Source organism: Pyrus communis, chromosome 2, assembly GCF_963583255.1.
Source record: "Pyrus communis chromosome 2, drPyrComm1.1, whole genome shotgun sequence".
In the NCBI taxonomy this organism is placed as follows: Eukaryota; Viridiplantae; Streptophyta; class Magnoliopsida; order Rosales; family Rosaceae; genus Pyrus; species Pyrus communis.
Window position 1 is genome coordinate 33,598,247 of NC_084804.1, and position 18,897 is coordinate 33,617,143.

The 18,897-nt window shown below is 36.1% G+C and overlaps 1 protein-coding gene across 2 annotated transcripts; it reads right to left on the reverse strand.

The window, feature by feature from the left end:
• Window positions 1–6,585: 6,585 nt before the first annotated feature.
• Window positions 6,586–11,181, reverse strand: LOC137726343 (DEAD-box ATP-dependent RNA helicase 21-like). Of its 2 annotated transcripts, XR_011067613.1 has the most exons (3): window positions 8,813–11,181; window positions 8,322–8,476; window positions 6,586–6,993 (listed from the first exon to the last, which is right to left on the reverse strand). XR_011067613.1 is itself a non-coding variant. In XM_068465259.1 (1 exon), exon 1 carries the CDS (start codon window positions 11,084–11,086, stop codon window positions 8,918–8,920), a length of 2,169 nt encoding a protein of 722 aa, XP_068321360.1. In that variant the 5' UTR covers window positions 11,087–11,181; the 3' UTR covers window positions 8,675–8,917. The 2 variants fall into 2 exon arrangements, 1 of the variants encoding a protein (XP_068321360.1); XM_068465259.1 differs by lacking the exons at window positions 6,586–6,993; window positions 8,322–8,476 and having other exon boundaries at window positions 8,675–11,181.
• Between the last annotated feature and the right edge of the window lie 7,716 nt (window positions 11,182–18,897).

Consider the following 18,897-nt stretch of genomic DNA (forward strand, 5'->3'; position numbering starts at 1 on the left):
GTGTGACATGACCCAGATAAGATTGCTAGAATATATTTAGGGTTTGTCGTTGTTGTATTCTTCTTTCAAAGAGAGCAAAAATACATCATTTTTTTTTTTTGTCGAAAGCAAATATATATCGTTGACTCACCCAATAGTTCAAAACATTTTTGTAGTAAACTTTGAAGAAGAAGAAAAAAAGTTCATAAACTCAAATGTTATATGAATGATTTTGGTGGCAAGTGGGAGACACTCTTATTTCATTTAATGAATTTTTCCTATTACCAAAGAATTTTCATACCAATAATTTTTTTATATAAAATTTTTAGAGTACCAATAATAACAATAAAAATAAATAAATAAATAAATAAATCTTCCATCATTATACATGCTACTTATTGATACAATCATACAACACTAATTTCCAATTAAGCTTTCATGCATGGAGCATGCCTGCATGTGAAGTGCTAATATATGATACCAGAAAAATAAAATGTTAATATATGTATGTATGTATGTATGTGTAAATTAATACCATTTGCGAGCTGCTTTGCATCATCTACAAGATCTTATTATAGGAATAGTTGCTATAGTAAAGTAATTATTCAGTTCAAGAAAGTTACACATGACAATTTATAATTAGAAATGTTTAATTTTTTAAAAGTCATCCCTATAAAACATTTCATTTGAATAGAAGATTATTTAGTCATATGTACACTATAAATGAATGGTTTATCATCAATATGTTACCTTATTCTTACACCGTCAATTTGCTTTACACATTTGGAAGCATGAACGATATTCAATTCGACTGAATTTTCAAATCATTGATCTTTAAATGAAAACTAATAAATTAAGCAGTTCCGATTATAAAATTTATAAAACGAATATATGTTAGTAAGATATGTCTTTCTCACATAGGGATATATAGGTTACATGAACACCTGGACAACAAAAAACAAAGAGCTTGTGCGTGCACTGTTCCAGTGGAATGTCGCATGGGTGTTGCCCACCCTTCGTAACAAAAAAAAATTGTTTTCATAATGTATAAAGGGGTGTGATATCCACACATCATTTTTTATTTTTTACATATCTTTTTAATTTTCGACCGTTGAATCAGATGAATTAAAGGCTTTGTAAGAAAAAAAATGTGTGAATAACACACCCATATATAAATGAAGGTGATGAAAAATTAGATGAGTTAAATTACTTATAAGACTTCATCATCATACAACAAAAATAGTTATATTCCACTCACTGCGATTAGAAAGAACCAAAAGTATGTAATGCTTTTACTTTTTTTTTTTCTCAAAAAAAACACATACATATATCATATATTTATATATATGACTGCACAAATTGCAAGTCCAAAACGATAAGAACGAATCTCCCTGTCATATATATGGGCATAAAATTTTTTCCCGTCTAGTAATGTCGTAAAAAACTATAAAACAAAGGGTCTGTATATTTTAATAATATAACACTTTGGTCATCTTCGTAATCATGTACATTATATGTATATTTAATTTAAGGATAATGTTTGTGTCCTTCATGGGGATTTACTTGTCTTCTTACTTATAATTAATGAATCTTTACTATCTAAACATTATAATTAGGACAGTTCATTCTCTTTATCATCATCTAAAAATCATATTTGTAAAAAGAATATAATTTGGAGATCGTTTAGTCTGTCATACATGTTAAACAAATCAATGATTTTAATAACAAGTTGTATCCTCATGATGAAACGTTTATTTGTTTTCTGCATATGAATGACTAAAAAATTTCCAAATTGAATAATTTTCTACAAAATGATCTTTAGATGATAAAGAAAATGAACAGTTTTAATTATGATTTTCAGATGACAAAAATTCATTAAACGTAAGCATAGGGACATTTTGCGATTAGACACTATTTACACATCCTTGGATTTATGCAAGTTCAATCATATATGTGAAACTAACTTCTTCTTTTTTTGTCAGACAAATCAACTTTCATATTTAGTATCACTAATTAGTGTTTTGTTTAGTTAAATAAATCAATTTTTTTTTTTGTTTTGTTTTTCTTTTCTTTCTATCCCTCATAATCTGAAAAGAATAAAGTTGAAATAGATAAAGGGCATGCAAGAATGCCATTTGTGAGAAAAACGATCCCGAGTATGGCCACCCCACCCCATACAGTTTAGAAGACTTTTAAGCTGTTGAATGCCTGGCATAGATTATATATATTAATATTAATGTGCTGATGCAAGAGATGGTTCTTATATATAGTTAACAATATGACTTGATTTTTCATTTATAACACATTAATTAATCTATGTTTAACACGTAACGAATAACAGTCAAGACTCAAGAGCAAGTGGATAAAAAAAAAAAAAAAAAAAAAAAACTGAGGACCAAGTGGAAGTAGCCATTACCAAAGGGTTGAATGACAAGAAATTTTCTAATATTTAGGAGATGATTCTTTTCACTCTATTTTTAGTTTCTTGCACAATCCTTTTTATTTTTAACATCTTATTCAATAAACCAAATGAAAAGAACATCGAAAACTAAATACGAATGTGTAAGAGGTTAAAAAGAAAAATGTGTATACTGTATAACATTCTCTTGTCTTATGTGATGAAAAATAATGATATATAAGAGAATCATATGAATATATTGTTATAGATAAGTGGGGTTATTACGGCCAGAGGCGGACAAGGAACCACCCATTCAAACCGGATAAAGCAAACTAATTCAAGAGGTTGGTTCGATTTTTACACTAAGGGCTCGTTTGGAAATGCCTCTAAAATAATTGAAAGTGTTTTTGGTGAAATTAATTTTGGATCTCAAAAACACTTTAAGTACTTTTTGGATAAAGCACCAAATACATGCTTCTCGCAAGAAATGCTTAAAGTGTTTTTTGAAGATCTACTTAAATTTTTATTAAGGATTGATTTTAAAAATATGTTTATCTAAAACATTTTCAATCATTTCAAAAATGTTTCCAAACAAGCTCTAAAAGAGAGTGATCTTGGACTGAATTGAAGCAAACCACAATTGGTTTGATTTGGTATGTTTCTTTATTTGGAAACCGCGTTAGTCTTACGAGTTTGATTCAAGCTTGGGCCTAGCTTGGGTACCATTGTACTCAACTTAGCTCAACTTGTTTAAACCCCAAAGGCAAAGGGAAAATATGAAATATTATTTTACCCATTAGAATCCAAAATTTTACGAATCGTTCGTTTTTCTCTTGAAATTTCTTGGCACAACTTATAAATTAATTAGGGTGGTGCTATTCACATACCAATTTTTACTTCTCACACACTTATTTCAATTTTCAACTGTCGGATCGAATAAACTAAAGAAAATCAGTGGACAAAAATTAACAAAATGTGTGAATATCACTCCCCATTAAATAACGTGAATGGATAATATTAATTACCAATGACATGGTTTGGTATAAATTACTTGATATCGGAGGCAAGTGGGGTGGAATATAGGATATCTTTGCACGTGTCCGATATTAGGTATTTCATTACAAAACAACTCGGTAGTAACTTGTTACACGTGTAGCTACTCAGTTATACATATTCACGAAATCTTCAACTTAAAGACTCAAATCTAGTATTTGAGTTTAAATATAAGACAAAAATCATATTTGGGTTTTGTCACGGGTACAAATCCCGTCTCCGCAACATTTTTTTTGGCAAAAAAAATAACCAAAGTGTGATTCAACTTTAAGTTTTAATATGAGATTTGAGTACAAGGTGAAATTCATTCAATTAAAAAAATAAAATTTGAGTTTTGGGTTCAATCATCTCCAATATAAATACCTATATTTTGAAAAGTCAGAATTTGAGTTTTGAATCCAATATTTTTTTCCTCTAATGCAAAGACTAAAATCCTAAAACTCAAAACTTAGGAATATGGGAATTAAGTCGTTGCATTGAAGGATAAAATTGGCAATTCACCCACTTTTGAATGATTTGTTAAAAAATGGCTAAATTATGGTCGATGGTTTTAAGAAACATGTAAAGTATTTTATTAAGCATGACATATATATATAGAGGCAGACCTTGTAAGGGAAGGAATCCCTTTTTTTTAAAGAAAAAATAGGGATTAGTTATGGGGCTCACACCACATTGAACTCTAACGATTCGAACCGTCTATTTTGTGAGTCTCGATTCATAATTCATCTATTGATGATATACAACAAGATGGGTTAGTGATTAATTAAGATATTGGTAATTTTTCCGATGTGGCCGATTTTTAATAAATGAGTTTTATAGGAAAATTAATTAATATAATTAATGAGTTACTTAGTATTATGGTCTACTGGTATTACTCTTCAAATTATTATAGGTAAATGCATGAGCAACTACACTTAACACAATTTTTTTTTCCTACAAACAACAACATTAGCAGATTAAATTGTTAAATGTTAGGAGGGAGAAGAATCAGTGAGTATTGAATTCGCACCAAGATGCATAAACATTATTGTTTTCGGCCATTATGGTAAAGCGTCATGTACGCTTAATATAAATTATGCTAGTAACCTATGATCAAACTTTTGTACTCTTGTCCTCCTCTTGGCTAAAAAATTTGAACTTATGTATTAAAAAAACATTATAATAGAGTAGTAGTTGTAGTTGAAATCTAATTTGGAAAGCAAAACAGAAATAAAGAAGAACATAGTGCAATCTAATTAGGTAAACATGCATGTAAGTACCTAACAGGGGAAAAACAATGATAAGAGTAGATCAGATACGCAAAGTTTATTATGATGATGTGATTGTGATTTAACACCAAGTTTCTCGATTTAATTGGGAAGCTTTTTCGTCGCATTTAGGAATTTTAAGTGCACACACCTTGCCTTGTAAGTGGGTTTAGGTCTTTCATGATGGCATTTCAATTGATAGTAGTGGTGGGGTTTGAATCTCCATATAGAGAATGAAGATGTTTTTACCCTTTTTTATGAAAAATCTCGACGGTACAAAGAAAGCTCTACTATGTTTAATTCTACATATTCCTTTACTCGTAGTGTAACATTGTTGAGTTCAAAATTAGCTAATGCTATACTGATGTTTACATCATTTCCTGGTATCCCCTGAGGCCCTCTTCGAATTTCGTTAACCCTCTTTTCACGGTAGGAGCCAAGGATTCGAAGCAAGGGAGGGCCGAAAATGAAATATAAAACATAGATAATCTCGCAGTTACACTTTCATAGAATGCTAGAAGGTCTTTTTGGCTAGTTTTCTTTACTTTGAATCTGGAGGAAATCATCAAAATACTCGGAGAGAAAATCAGCAAGCCAAATAAATTACTGACCTCTCCAAAATTCTGATGGTACGGCAATTCCTGCAGCAGACGAGCAACCGGAAATGAATGTTGAAAAGTTGTTAGTCTTAGGGCCGAAGAAGGGAAAAAGAATTGATCCATATAACTCGTCCGCTATGGATGGTTTGATTTTAGTCAGTGCTTGCTAAAAGTGTGTTCCTCAGATCACAAAAAATCGTAGAAACTATGGTTGAAATAAATTTATGAGAAAAGAAAGATTACTAAACTATGCATATTAATACTTTGAAATTAGACAGACATCCTCCTTTAATGGAGGTTGTCCTGCATAACTTATAGTCCTACATGGATTAGTATTATGTATGTAACTCAATCTTTTCCTGTTTTACAAATTTCTTTCGTTGTCATTCACTGCTTATCGTGACACATGACATTATATTATTGACACAACTAGCCGTCATAAGCTGCAACAGGACATAAGAAGTGGGTATTCTCGTCAGGCATGGAGAGGTCCGTACCTCATCCTAGGCCCTAGGACACCGGACAACTGCTTTGCATTGGTCCTAAATTCCTAGTCACAATATGGTGTCCGACTTTCAGTCCGAGGTAACCCTGTAAACAGACCGGATTACCCTACTATCATGGGACCCAGCTTTGTTAGCAATGCTACAAGGAAGCCATCAAAACAACTTCATTCTGTCCTAACCCTCCATATATCCACTCCCCTTGGACGAAAATAACCTCACCGTTGCATTTTGTGTCAATAATACAATATTAAAAAACAACAGAAATAGCTATAAACGAAACTTTTGTGGTTTGTGGTTCTAACATTCGTATTAATAGCTACTCCAGGAGGAATGTTTTTGTGCTATGCTAACGATTTTGGGCTTGTTCGGAAGTGCTTTTAAAATGATTAAAAACGCTTTTGGTAAAGTACTTTTGGGTTTCAAAAGCAATTGAAGTGCATTTAGGACAAGCACCAATTAAGTGCTTCTTACAATAAGCACTTCAAGTGTCTTTTTAGGATTCTCTTATATTTTTATTAAACATTGGTTCCAAAAACACTTTCATCAAAAACGTTTTCAATCACTTTAAAAATACACTTCTAAACACACCCTTTATAATTATCTTTACAGCTCCTTAATGTTCTAGTTTATGCCCCAACCTATTATCTTAATAGACAAGGAAGGACGCACGGTCTAACGAGGCTATTGGGAAGTATTCACTTGTCACTTTAAATCGAATTTTGGCAATGGTACAAGTGCCTTGGGACTCTGTTTCCAGTGAAAGTGACGAAACGGAACTTCATGTATATGTTTTTCGGATTCTCAAATCCATGTAAACGTTTTTTTATTGGCTTTTCAAAAGATTTATTAGGGATTTATCAAGTGAAAGAGGACACCGTTTATTTGTGCATGTATAAGTTGATGTTATAAATCTGCTCTTGCGAGTCCTTGTCAACACTGATCCGCTGAAATATCAACCACACTATCCAAAATCTTCACGGTCATGAAAAAATCTTGGCCCTTCCCCCAACAAATGCTTTTGAAACCAATTTCCAGAGTTCAACAAGTTCAGCAAAACTAGACTTCAAGTGACCAACATAAGTCAATTTTGCCAAAACCAAAACCAACTCTTCACTCGTCCTCCTCCGATGTGGAACACGTTCCACTACTGCTATTGTTACGTTTTTGTGAAACACCCCGACCATTTGGTATTGGAGACAAGGAAATGAGTCCTGCACTTTATATGACAATGCTGTCTATAAATTTTATAGGAGACCTGGGTTAAGAAAAACCGAAAACGAAAAAATGCAAGGAAATTGATGTAGTACAGAGTTGGCAGCAGATTTAGATAGTTTGGCGTACGTGAAAACACAGAAAACTTAACAAAACAAAAATAAAAGACAATTGGACTCCAGGGGCGGTGCACGCTAAACTATCGACGTTGATGTCCTCATCAGAAACTCATATTATGCAGAAAAGTATCAATATGCACATTCATCCGAGCCAAGGAGGAGCGGTGCACGCTAATTATGTGATTTTCGCGTGCTCAAGCCTGAACTGTGAGGGCAATTTCATCAAACTTGCCTCACAAAGGTGTAGTTAACAATGACATATCTGCATATTTTAACCTCAGACAACAAGGCCTGCACGACATGGTTTTGAAATTTTCAGTAGTGTGCTAGTCTTGTTTATTTATTTATTTCGTCTGGACTGTAATATGCTCAAATATATGCAACTTATCTGTAGAATGTATCTAAATCTATGAACAGCCGCTAATCGTCCTACTAATCAATGTCACCTTAGTCCACTAAACATGTATAAACTCACAGAATTATGACCTAGATTACACATGCAAAGGTTTCCGTTCGAAACAAACCTTGATCATAAGCTGAATATAAATTAACTTGGAACAAAGTACTATTTTCGGGTCCATTCAACTCTTTTCATCTATTTATTTGGCTTAGTGAGTTTCAATTCAAGATAATTTTCTGCATTAAGGTGCATGAGATTGACTATCAGCACATGATACCTAAATCCCAATTATGTCATCGAAATTAAGACTATAAAAGGCTTGCAACACCAGAGTAAAGAAATAGTTACGCCAACGTGATTTTACCATATGCAGTTCAACAATACACCACTTTTAAACAGAAAAAACACGATACAACATATATTCTTGCAGAACCAATACGCACTTACACGAATGGACTTCAAATATTATATATGCTTCAATATATGATCAGGATTAGTAATGTCAACATTGTTATCAGTATATTATCTGCTGTCAATAACTCAAAATTACATTCTATCAAAAGCCAATACTAAAAGCATTAAACTACAGCAGTAGCTAGTAAAACAACACTAAATTATTTCGACAGGGTATTGTTTTGTCAAAATCTTATATTCCATAAAAGACAACCACCTATTCCTATCCCATATTTACAAACTTTATGTTATGATTTATGAACAGAGTATTTTTCTCTGCCTTCAAATTCACTTCCTTGCTAATCACAGTTAATCCTCAAAATACTACATAGCAGCAATAACTTAAACCACATACCATATTAGAAAACAACACCATAATATTGAATTGCTTCGTCAAATCTGGCATGCACAGAAAAGCCCCAATACCAAACAGTGCCATCCCGCGAGGTGGTCCAGCAGAATCTCAGAGATCTGTTGCCAAGAACCTCCAAGGCAGATGTGACCACCACACTGTCAACATAATACATATATAATACATAAAAAGCATACAAGAGTAGCTTAACGTTTATTTCTGCATTCAAATGTGATATGAGAACACTGTTTCAACAAACAAAAATAGTATTTGAAGTGAGCTGACTCAAGTGAACGAATAATTTGCAAAACTCAATGACGAGTGGAAAAAAAAAAAAAAAAAAAAAACATTCAAACTGATATAATCATGAGAATTTACTGATTCTAGCAAACGATTAACAACATTATTCCAGAGGAAAAAGTTATGACATCAATTTGCGAATTACAGTACAGCATAAATTTTACATGAGCACAATCCCTATCAAAACAACTCACTTCTTCGGTTCCAGTATTAAGCAAAGATGTCTCAGCCATGAAAACACCATCACACGGTGAATAAGCTGGGCCCTCAGTTGAAAACTCTGGTAAATTCCTAACTTCTCAGTGAGTAAAAATAGTATCATTACGCCTTGGTGGTCTATCAGGAACTGAACCTGGCTTGAACTTTGAGGCCTCATGTTTCGCCAGTTCAGGAGGAACATGACTATTACTCTGAATAAGCATCTGCTTGAGATCATAAAATACATCCGTGTCATGCATAGTCAAGAATGTTGTGGCCACACCAGTCTTCCCTGCACGGCCAGTACGCCCAATACGATGAGTGTACTGTTCGATATTCCCAGGCATATCGTAATTAATAACATAGGCCACATCAGGTATGTCAATCCCACGACCTGCAACATCGGTCGCAACTAGAACATTGTATTTCTTGGTCCGAAAACCTTCAAGGCTAATTTCTCTCTGCTCCTGTGACTTCCCTCCATGCAAAGTGGTAACACGATATCCATTCTTATCCAAACTCTTAGCAACATAGTCAGCATTCTTCTTGGTGTTAACGAATACAATAGCAGTCTTATCACCAAGTTCGTCAAGCAATCTCTTTAATCTCTCAAATTTCTCAGATTCCTTGCTCATGATCACATTCTGAGTGATCAAATCAGTTGTCTTTCCAGCCGTGCCAATAGTGACCACAACAGGATTCCTCAAGTACTTCCTAGCAAGCCGCTCCACAGCAGGCGGCATGGTGGCACTGAACATATAAGTGGTTCTGTATATCTTCTTCTCATCAAGTTCTTCGTCCTCATTCTCAGGTTTGAAATTGCTGGAGGGCATTGCATCTAAAACTCCCACAACCTGTGGCTCGAACCCCATATCAATCATCCTATCAGCCTCATCAAGCACAACATAATTGCACTGGTTAAGAACTGCATAACGCCTCTCCAAGCAATCAATCAAACGCCCTGGAGTGGCAATTACAACTGCACATCCTTGCCTAATTCGAAACCCTTGATCCTCGATGGACTGCCCACCAACAATGGAAACCACTTTGATACCCAAGAATTGCGCAAACTTGTTAGTCTCATCCTCAATCTGCTGTGCAAGCTCACGAGTAGGCGCCATAACAACAGCATAAGGCCCTTCTGCCGCATTCTCCTCACTAATGGGAGGCAACCTCGAAATATAAGTCAACATAGGAAGAACAAAGGCAGCAGTCTTACCAGAACCAGTCTCAGCAATGCCAATAACATCGCGCTGTTGCATGCCAAGTGGAATCGCCGCCATCTGAATCGGAGAAGGCTTTTTGTACCCAGCCTTCTCCACAGTCTTAAGCAACTCCTCACTCAATTTACTCTCTGCCCAACTCCTCATTGGCCTCGGAATCCTTGACCCCTTATACGAAATGTTAAAATCCTCTCGAAAAATCCTCCAGTCCCTCTCAGTCATCTCTTCAAGCTTCTTATCAGTCCAATGGCGATCGACCCTCATGTCGAAAGTGTCATACATTTCCGCAGCCTCCTCCTTAAGCCTCTGAGCAGCGGCCTCCTCAGGCCTCTCCTCGACGCCGTCCTTCTTTCGAATCTCCTCCCGCAGCTCCCTCTCGTACTTCACAGCAAGCTTCTTCTGCTCCCTTCGGTCCATCCCGGCCCGAAACCCTCGCCCAAACAAAAGCTGGGCCTCGTGAGGGTTTTGATACAGAGCATTCATGTCCCGAGAAGTGTCCTCTGTGTTCTCCCAATCGAAAGAGAATCGGAACTTCTCGCTCGGTTTGATCACTCGCTTCTTGGGCTTCTTCGATCCAAGATACTGCTCTTTAATGGCTTCCAGCTCTTTGTCCCGCTCGCGCTCGGCCAATTTGTCTAAGCGGGCACGCTCTCTAGCCTTGGCCTCCTCTTCGCGCTCCCTATCTCGGTCGCGGTCGCGGTTCCGCCGCTCCGAATCTCGTTCCCGGTCACGGGAGTATCGGTCCCTGTCTCGGTCTCGGTCTCGGTCCCTATGATCTCGGTCCCTGTCTCTATCTCGATCTCGGTCTCGGTCAGAACTAGTGGTGGTTGCGGGCGGTGCGTTGTCGGAGGAAGGGCGCGAGTGGGAGAGACTGGAGAGAAGATGGTGTTGGTGGCGTTTCTGGTCTTCGGTTTGTTCTTGGCGGCGTTGGAGGGCTAATTGCTCCCGTTGGGCTTTGGTTAAGAAAACGGGTTTCTTGGGCGGCAGGGAGGAGGAGGCGGTGGCGGAGGATGCGGCGATGGGAACGGCCTCAGCTGAGCGTTTCATTGTGTGAAAAATTGGAAGGGACTCAAGGGAAAGGAAGGGATTGCAGAGGGTCAAGGGTTTGAAGGAGGGGAAACTGAGAACTTTGGAAAAATAGCCCAAATTAGGTTCTTTGTAGAAATTTTTACTGGGACCATTATAACCTTTAATGTTCAAATTCTACTCATAATATATATTCTTCTTCATTTTTAAGTATAGCTTTAGCTTGATTTTCATTAAAAACAAATTTAAGGTACTGTTTGGTACGCACATGGAATGGAACGAGATAGAACAAAAATTTTGTGTCATGTCTGGTATGCGCAAGATGAAACATGATAGAACGTGATTAAATGATTAACTTACCATTTTTATTTGACTTTTTCTCTCCCCCTTTCACTACTTTCTCTTCTTCCATATGTTTCTTGTTCTTCGCATCCCCAGATTGATCCCAGTAAAAATAGAACTCAGTAAATCAAAACCATACTTTCTCTTCATTTCATTTTCTGTCTCTTCAATTCAAACCTATATTTCTCTTCTTTTAATTTCTTTCTCTTCAAACCAATAGTTTAGGGTTTCATTTTCCCGTCAAGCTAAAGAGAAAGTTGCCGTTGCAGAGCTCGCACACCTACAGTAGCAATGGCGAGAATAAAGGTACATGAGTTGAGGCACAAGACAAAGCCAGACCTTTTGGCCCAGCTCAAGGATCTCAAGACGGAGCTTGCCCTCCTCTGCATTTTGGCTTTGAATTTAACTATGACATTAGACTTGAGGTTTTGGTGTTTAATTGTACTCCTCTAGGTTTGGGTAGGCATGCCTCACCCAAATTGACTTAAATTTTCTTCGGGTGCAATGATAGTTAAGATTCGGTTGATGTTTTAAAAATTAAAAAAAATAAAACCAAACATAGAAAAATCCCAAATTGATTTTTTTTTTTTTCTTCAATTTACAGAGGTTTCGTCGGATCTACAAATTCATTTCAATCAATTTCTGTAGCGTCGGAGAAGAAGGTGGAGCGTGGAGGCACTGAACCGATAGCGGTGGAGGAGCTTCGGCATCGTCAACGACGACCTTGGTCTCCTCTTTGCTATGCAAGTCCTAGGCGTCGCTAGGGACGATCTCATCGTGGGACTAGCAGGGAGGAAGGCGGCGGGAAAAAGTTGGGTTTGGGTTAGCCATAGTTGAGTTGCTGGGTTTGTGGTGGAGAAAGAGGAGGCTACAGGAGAAAGGGAGGGTAGAAGAGAGGGAGGCTACAAAAGAGAGAGGATGGGTAGACAGTGGAATTAATGTAAAAGAGGAGGGGTATTGTTGTCCAAAAAATTATAAATTTGTGCCTCGTGGGCTGGAACAAGTCATTCTAGGGGATAAGGTGGAACAAAAAAATGACTAAAATTCGTTCTATAGGACGACGCATTCTAGTCAAATTAGTGCACCAAACGTGGGACGGAACACCTCGTCCCACTACATTCTGTCCCGTCCTACGTACCAAACGGTACCTAAAGTACATTATAACTAGCTCATTATGAGGCTAGCAATAATATGATTCAAATTCGCCTTTAGCGAGAATCGAACCTAAGACCTCTCACTTAGAATTGAAGATGAATACCACTATACCATAGTACTAAGTGGCAATTACAAAATTATATCTTCTTTATTGTATAGTCTTTCTCCACCTATGATTTCTATTGACCAGATGAGGATCCTTTCCAGATCCTCTTTGTGGGGATCCTAAGGATCTTTACATCCTAACCGTTCATCGTACATCGTGCAACTAGTTTTTGTCAGGTACTATTTGTGTTTTATTTTTAAATAAAAAAGTCAAATGATTATTGACCTCACTATGTATGATGAATGGCTAAAATGTGAGGATCCCTAAGATCCCCACAATTTGGATCTAGATGGGATCCAAATCCGTTTCCTCTTCTTGTATAACTTTTTTCATTTTTTCCTCTAAACAAAATGCCCCACAGCACCCAAAGAACCACAACAATAAAACCTGTAATTCAGCGTTTTGTTTTGCATATAAACAAGGCATAAACTAGCTAAATTATTAAAAATGAGACTCTCAAAAGTGAGACTTTCCATGGACTCTCCGCCACTTTATATTTTTGGCATAATGTTTTATAATGTTGGCACGGAAATTGGGCAAAAAACATGAGGTGATAGATAATTTGGTAAATGAAGACATTGTTGGTGGTAAGGGGTTCTAAGCTATCAGCGACAACCACATTCTTGATGTTGCAAGGTGTGAGGAAGACTCCCAAAGGTAGGTCTTTTCATAATGCGTACACTCGCATACCTTTATGATTAGGTCGCTTAACCCCAATGATGTCGTGGACACCTTCTCAAACAGTAGTGTCTTTAACACAGTCGATTAATGACCTAACAACAAGACAATTGTGATGCCCAAGTTAGAGGACTACTTTGTATTATCCCAATTGGTGAGTTCTCATATGACATGAATATGAGAACTTCTGGTTGACGTGTTCAGTGTGCTCACACTTTATTGAGCATCTACATACTTACTTTCATGCCTTTCACACCAATGACTTGAGACTAGACACTTTCCAGGGAGAAGACATAGTATGTAGTGATCTATTTGGATTGTCAATACCCAATTGACAATCCTATAATTATAAGTGTTTAAGATATGTGTATGAAAGATAAAGGTCTCCTAAATCTAACTTATAGATTACACTATTAAATATGCCTTGAACTTATCTTTTAAGTGTATGACATTTAATGAGACGACTTTAAACAATAATATTTGCCCTTAGATTAAAGTAAATTAGTTTAATATGTGAAATGTCCTTAAAATATCATCTCATGACGGACATTTCCAACAGGTGGATACGCAAAGTATAGCGAGCAAGAACAACAATGGCTAGTCTTCAAAATTTGGGGTTGCCATGCAGTATCTAAGCCCACAAAATGTGAATCTAGAGTTTCCGTTGATGATGGCTCGCACCGCACTTTTATCCAAGTGTGGAACCAAATTCGCACAACATCATTAATGGTGGAGATGCACAAATTCAAGTACTTATAAAAGAACAAAAAGCGGTAAGCAAGCCAAAGATTGAGAGATGGAGTGTGACAATCAAAGGCTCTCAAGCGGTAAGCAAGCCAAAGATTGAGAAATGGAGTGTGGCAATCAAAGGCTCTCAAATGGTCAAGTTAGTAAGCAAAATAAGACTTAAGAAGTGGGCAAGATAATAAGTATGTGAGAATTGAGTTACTAGATATGAATCCTAGAATGATTTATTTATACCATCCAAGGAAATCTTTTAGGATAGTAGAATCCTTATTAAACTGGGAGAATTCCAAAAGATATATAGGAATGGATTTTTCATCCTATTAAGAGTGTGATCACTTGCGGCGCATGCTAATCCTTAGATTATAATCCAAGATTATAGAAAACCCACTGATTTCTTGCTGGATTAGGTTTCTGTATCTTGCGGAACAAGGATAGTCAATCTCAGCAAAGTTGTTGGACTTCGCCTACTGATTGCAGAACATGATGATAGTGGTAACGATGCTTCATTTATTTAGCTCCGCATCAAGCTCTTGAGTTCATGACCGGACATCAAAGGTATGCATATTCCGATCTACCCTACTCCGGCAATAGAAAATCATGGTCCCACAATTGCCTGTAACTATGTAACTAAAGGGACTTGTTCCCTTGAGGATGGATAATTATCCAAAGAGCATGCCTTTCGATGTAAGTCAGAATACGTATCATTTTAGGTCTTTTGACGAGTAGTATCTTGACTTCAAACCTTGTGAACTTTGGACTTTCCGGATTTCAGATGTGCATCCTTGAGAATCATAGTGATGTGTTAGCAATGATAAAGGATGTCATGTTGCTTGTGCACATTTAATAAGCAGCGGCTCTTTGCATCACAAGTGATTTTGACTTTCGGACACACGAATATCTAGGCTAGACTCTTCGAATTCGATGGTGAGATCCTTTAGCAGTTGCTCTTTAGATATCATGATTGGCTTTAAGACACATTTCCAACACTCCATTGTGACAATAGTGTAATACGAATCAAACACATGATGTTTGAATCCTATATATAGGTATTGCACTTACTTAAACCACTATAGAAGACCATAGAGGGACTGCATGTCCTAATCTTATTTTTTAATAAATACGATATTATTTACACTAAATGGTAGGGAAGTAGGCTAAGCCTCACAATAGACTAACCACAATAATTTGATTCAAATTCACCTTTAGTGAAAATTAACCTAAGACTTCACGTTCATACCATTAGACCATAACATGGCCAAGTCCCGACCTCTGATATTAAAACTCATTATGACATGTAATTTAGTAAATTTTCAAATGGAGTTAGAGAATGTAAAAGGTTATATATATAATTTACTAATTATATATGCTAAGAAAATGCAAACCAAAAAAGGAGAAAAAGTTTTCTATTAAAATAACATGCAAGATAAAAAATTGATAGGAAAACACAAACAGATGAAGCCAATTGAACATATGCATCCATAAAGCACCATGAAATGGAAAAAGATCGATACATGCTGCAGTAGGGTTCTAGACATAAGAACGTCTCCAATTGGTCCGGCTAGAGGGCTATAGGGTCGAAAATAGCTTGAAATGACACGAAAATCGTCTCCAATCGAAGGCTAAGCGAAAAGGCTCGTGGGCCCCACCAGGCCACAATTGGAGAATCTAGCCAGCTAGCCAACCCTTGCCGATCCAACATTTTGAATTTCAATGACTACTTGCTAACGTTAGTTAGTCATTAAATTTGAATTTTTTTTTTTTTTTTTTTTTTTTACAATTTCTTTTTACAAATTTTTTTTAGAAAAAATTTAAAATTCTATTTTTTTCCTATAACTACTTAAGCCATTAAACAACATTAAATAACATTAAGTAACATTAAACAGCGTAAAATTATTGAGATTTCAACTCGAAAAATTATTGAGATTTCAACTCGAAAAATTATTGACATTCTATGTTGAAAAATTATTGAGGTAGTTTAATTTAAGTAATCATATTAATTCAATTAAAATAATAAATTATCTTTGGCCCTATGACCCTTTGAGCCCCTCGGTTGGAGATGATTTTTTGTCATAGGGCTATGTTTGGCCCATGACCCTCTAGTCTCTCGGTTGGAGATAGTAAGAAATATGATCTAGCAATGTTGATTGAAATATTAATTTCCTGGAGGGCTATAGGGCTAAAACGAGTCATCTGGCCCTCCTTCGGTTGGAGATAGCCTAAACTTAAGAAGTCTAGCAGTAACATAGTTGCCTTTTTCTTTCTAAACAAAATGAAACTTAAACTCCAAAAGAACATGCAATCTGTACGAATGGAATACATATATTCACACAGAGTAGCAAATTAGCATTACATACACAACATTAGGGGAGAGATAAAACGATAGCAATACCATTATAATTTACATAGAAGCTATAAACAGTGTGGTAGCAATATATCAAGTTTTGGACTGGTCTCATTGGACTGGGAAACACACAAATTTTGCAATGGTTTGCTCCAATTTAGAGATGAATAGGGACCAACCCAAACTTGGAGGCAGGGGCACTCAACTGGTTGAGCGTTGTCAGTTCCCTATACAAAATTGTACAAGTGGCAGAAAAAAAAATAACGTTACAGCAATAGAATAAATCATATTTTGCATCCTGAAGTTTGTGTTCAATTATAACCTCATACAATATTTTTAAAATATTTCAATTTTATATATTTACTTATTATTTACTTATTATTTTATTTCAATATTGTACATTTGTTAAAAATTCTGTTAAGTTAATTATTTAAGTAATGATGTGGTAACAACAAATTCCATATTTATGCTAACGTGTAGCCAACTTTGTACTATGAAAATAAAAAATGATTAATTAATAAAAAATAGAAAAGGAAAAAAAATCAGGTGGACAAATTTGGGGCTCAAATTTTTATTTATCAATTGTTTTTTAGTCTATGTGGACAAATTTGAATACTATGTCAGCAAAAATATAGGCTTTATATTTGTTACGTCGTCAATTAACCGTCAAGTCGACGATGCAACCAACAGATGTGTGAAATTGAAACTAAAATATAAGTGTGTATGAGATTGAAATATTATGAAGATTATGTATGAGGTTCCAATTGTACCCAAATCTGAGAATGTAAAATGTAATTCACTCATAAACTTGTGTAGTTTTATTGTTCAGTTTTAGTCTATCTATTGTACCACAAGAAAAACTAACGGGCTATTTGATAATCATTTTGTTTTTAGTTTCAGTTATTTCTTTTAAAAAAATATAAATAAAAATTGAAAGCTTGCTATGGTCTATTTTATCTAACAAGGAGAGAGAGGGTCGGCGGCAAGGAGAAGAGAGATAGATGTGTTTGTAGAATTGTAGGGGAATGTGTATGTTGTTATCCCTCCTACATTGTGCCTTTATTTATAGTAGTAAGGGGAGAGAAGATATTCCTTCATCCCTAAGGAATACAAGATACAATAGGAAATGGTAATTAGAATCAAATCTAATATAGGATTTACACAATCATTCTTAAACTAGGAATGTTTACAACACTCCTCCTTGAGTGTGTAAATACTCAAGGTAGATTTAACATTATGTAGAAGTTGAGGAAGCTGACTCATCGGCACTGATTCCAAGGAACAATGCTTCTTCTCAATAAGGTAGGAACTTGCATAAGTAGTAAGTCTCACTAAGAAACCCTAAGGCTATGGCAAAAACCCAAGGAGGGACAAAATCCATAGTCTAAGGAAAAAGTATGAGAAATGCAAAGTCAAAGAAACGTCTACAGGACGTCATTCAGGGATATAACCAATCCAAGGTAGGTGCCTCATTAAAACCTAGTTAGGCAGCAAAAACCCAGTGGGAAAAATGCTCCTAATCGTAGGGAAAAGGAGTACATTAAGATCAAGCAAGTATCTACAGGATACTCCCCTTGAGTTTGATACAGTTCCAAAAAAGAAATAGCAATGTTATAACTCAGAAAGTTTACGCATACCAATTCCATGAACAAGCTTCTGAAATGTTGTCTTTAGCAGTGATTTGGTGAAGAGATCGGCCAGATTGTCTTCTGAATAGATTTGCATGACTTCAATCTTCTAATGCTCTTGTTGTTGATGTGTAAAGAAAAACTTCGGTGCAATGTGCTTGGTGTTGTCTCCTTTGATGTAACCCTTCTTGAGTTGTTCAACGCAAGCTGCGTTGTCTTCAAAAATCGTTGTCAGGGCATTAACGGTGGGATAAAGATCACAGGAGCTTCGAATATGGCCCACTACTGCTCTTAACCAAAAGCATTCCCAAGTTGCTTCATGTAAGGCGAGAATTTCAGCATGGTTAAACGAAGTGGTAACTAAGGTCTATTTAGTTAACCTCCAAGAGATTGTGGTGCCTTCAACGGTAAAGACATAACCCGTTTGAGAACACGCCTTGTGCGAATAAGATAAGTATCCTGCGTCGGCATAACCAACAAGGTGAAAATCGACTCGAGGAGCAAAGAGTGTGGCATCATTCGAGGATTCGTAGGAATAGAACAAACCCTAATCCATAGTACCTTTAAGGTAACGGAAGATGTCTTTCATGCCAGTCCAGTGTCTGCGTGTTGGTGCATTATTGTATCTTGCCAAAAGATTAATAGGGAAAGAGATGTGGGTTCTAGTGCATTGAGCTAAGTACAATAAAATGCCTATCATACTTAGATAATGAACTTTAGGCTCCAAAATCTCTTCATCATCCTCTTTCGGATGGAAGGGATCTCATTTTGCATCTAGTGATCGAACAACCATAGGAGTACTCGAAGGCTTCGCTTTATCTTCATTAAAGCGGCA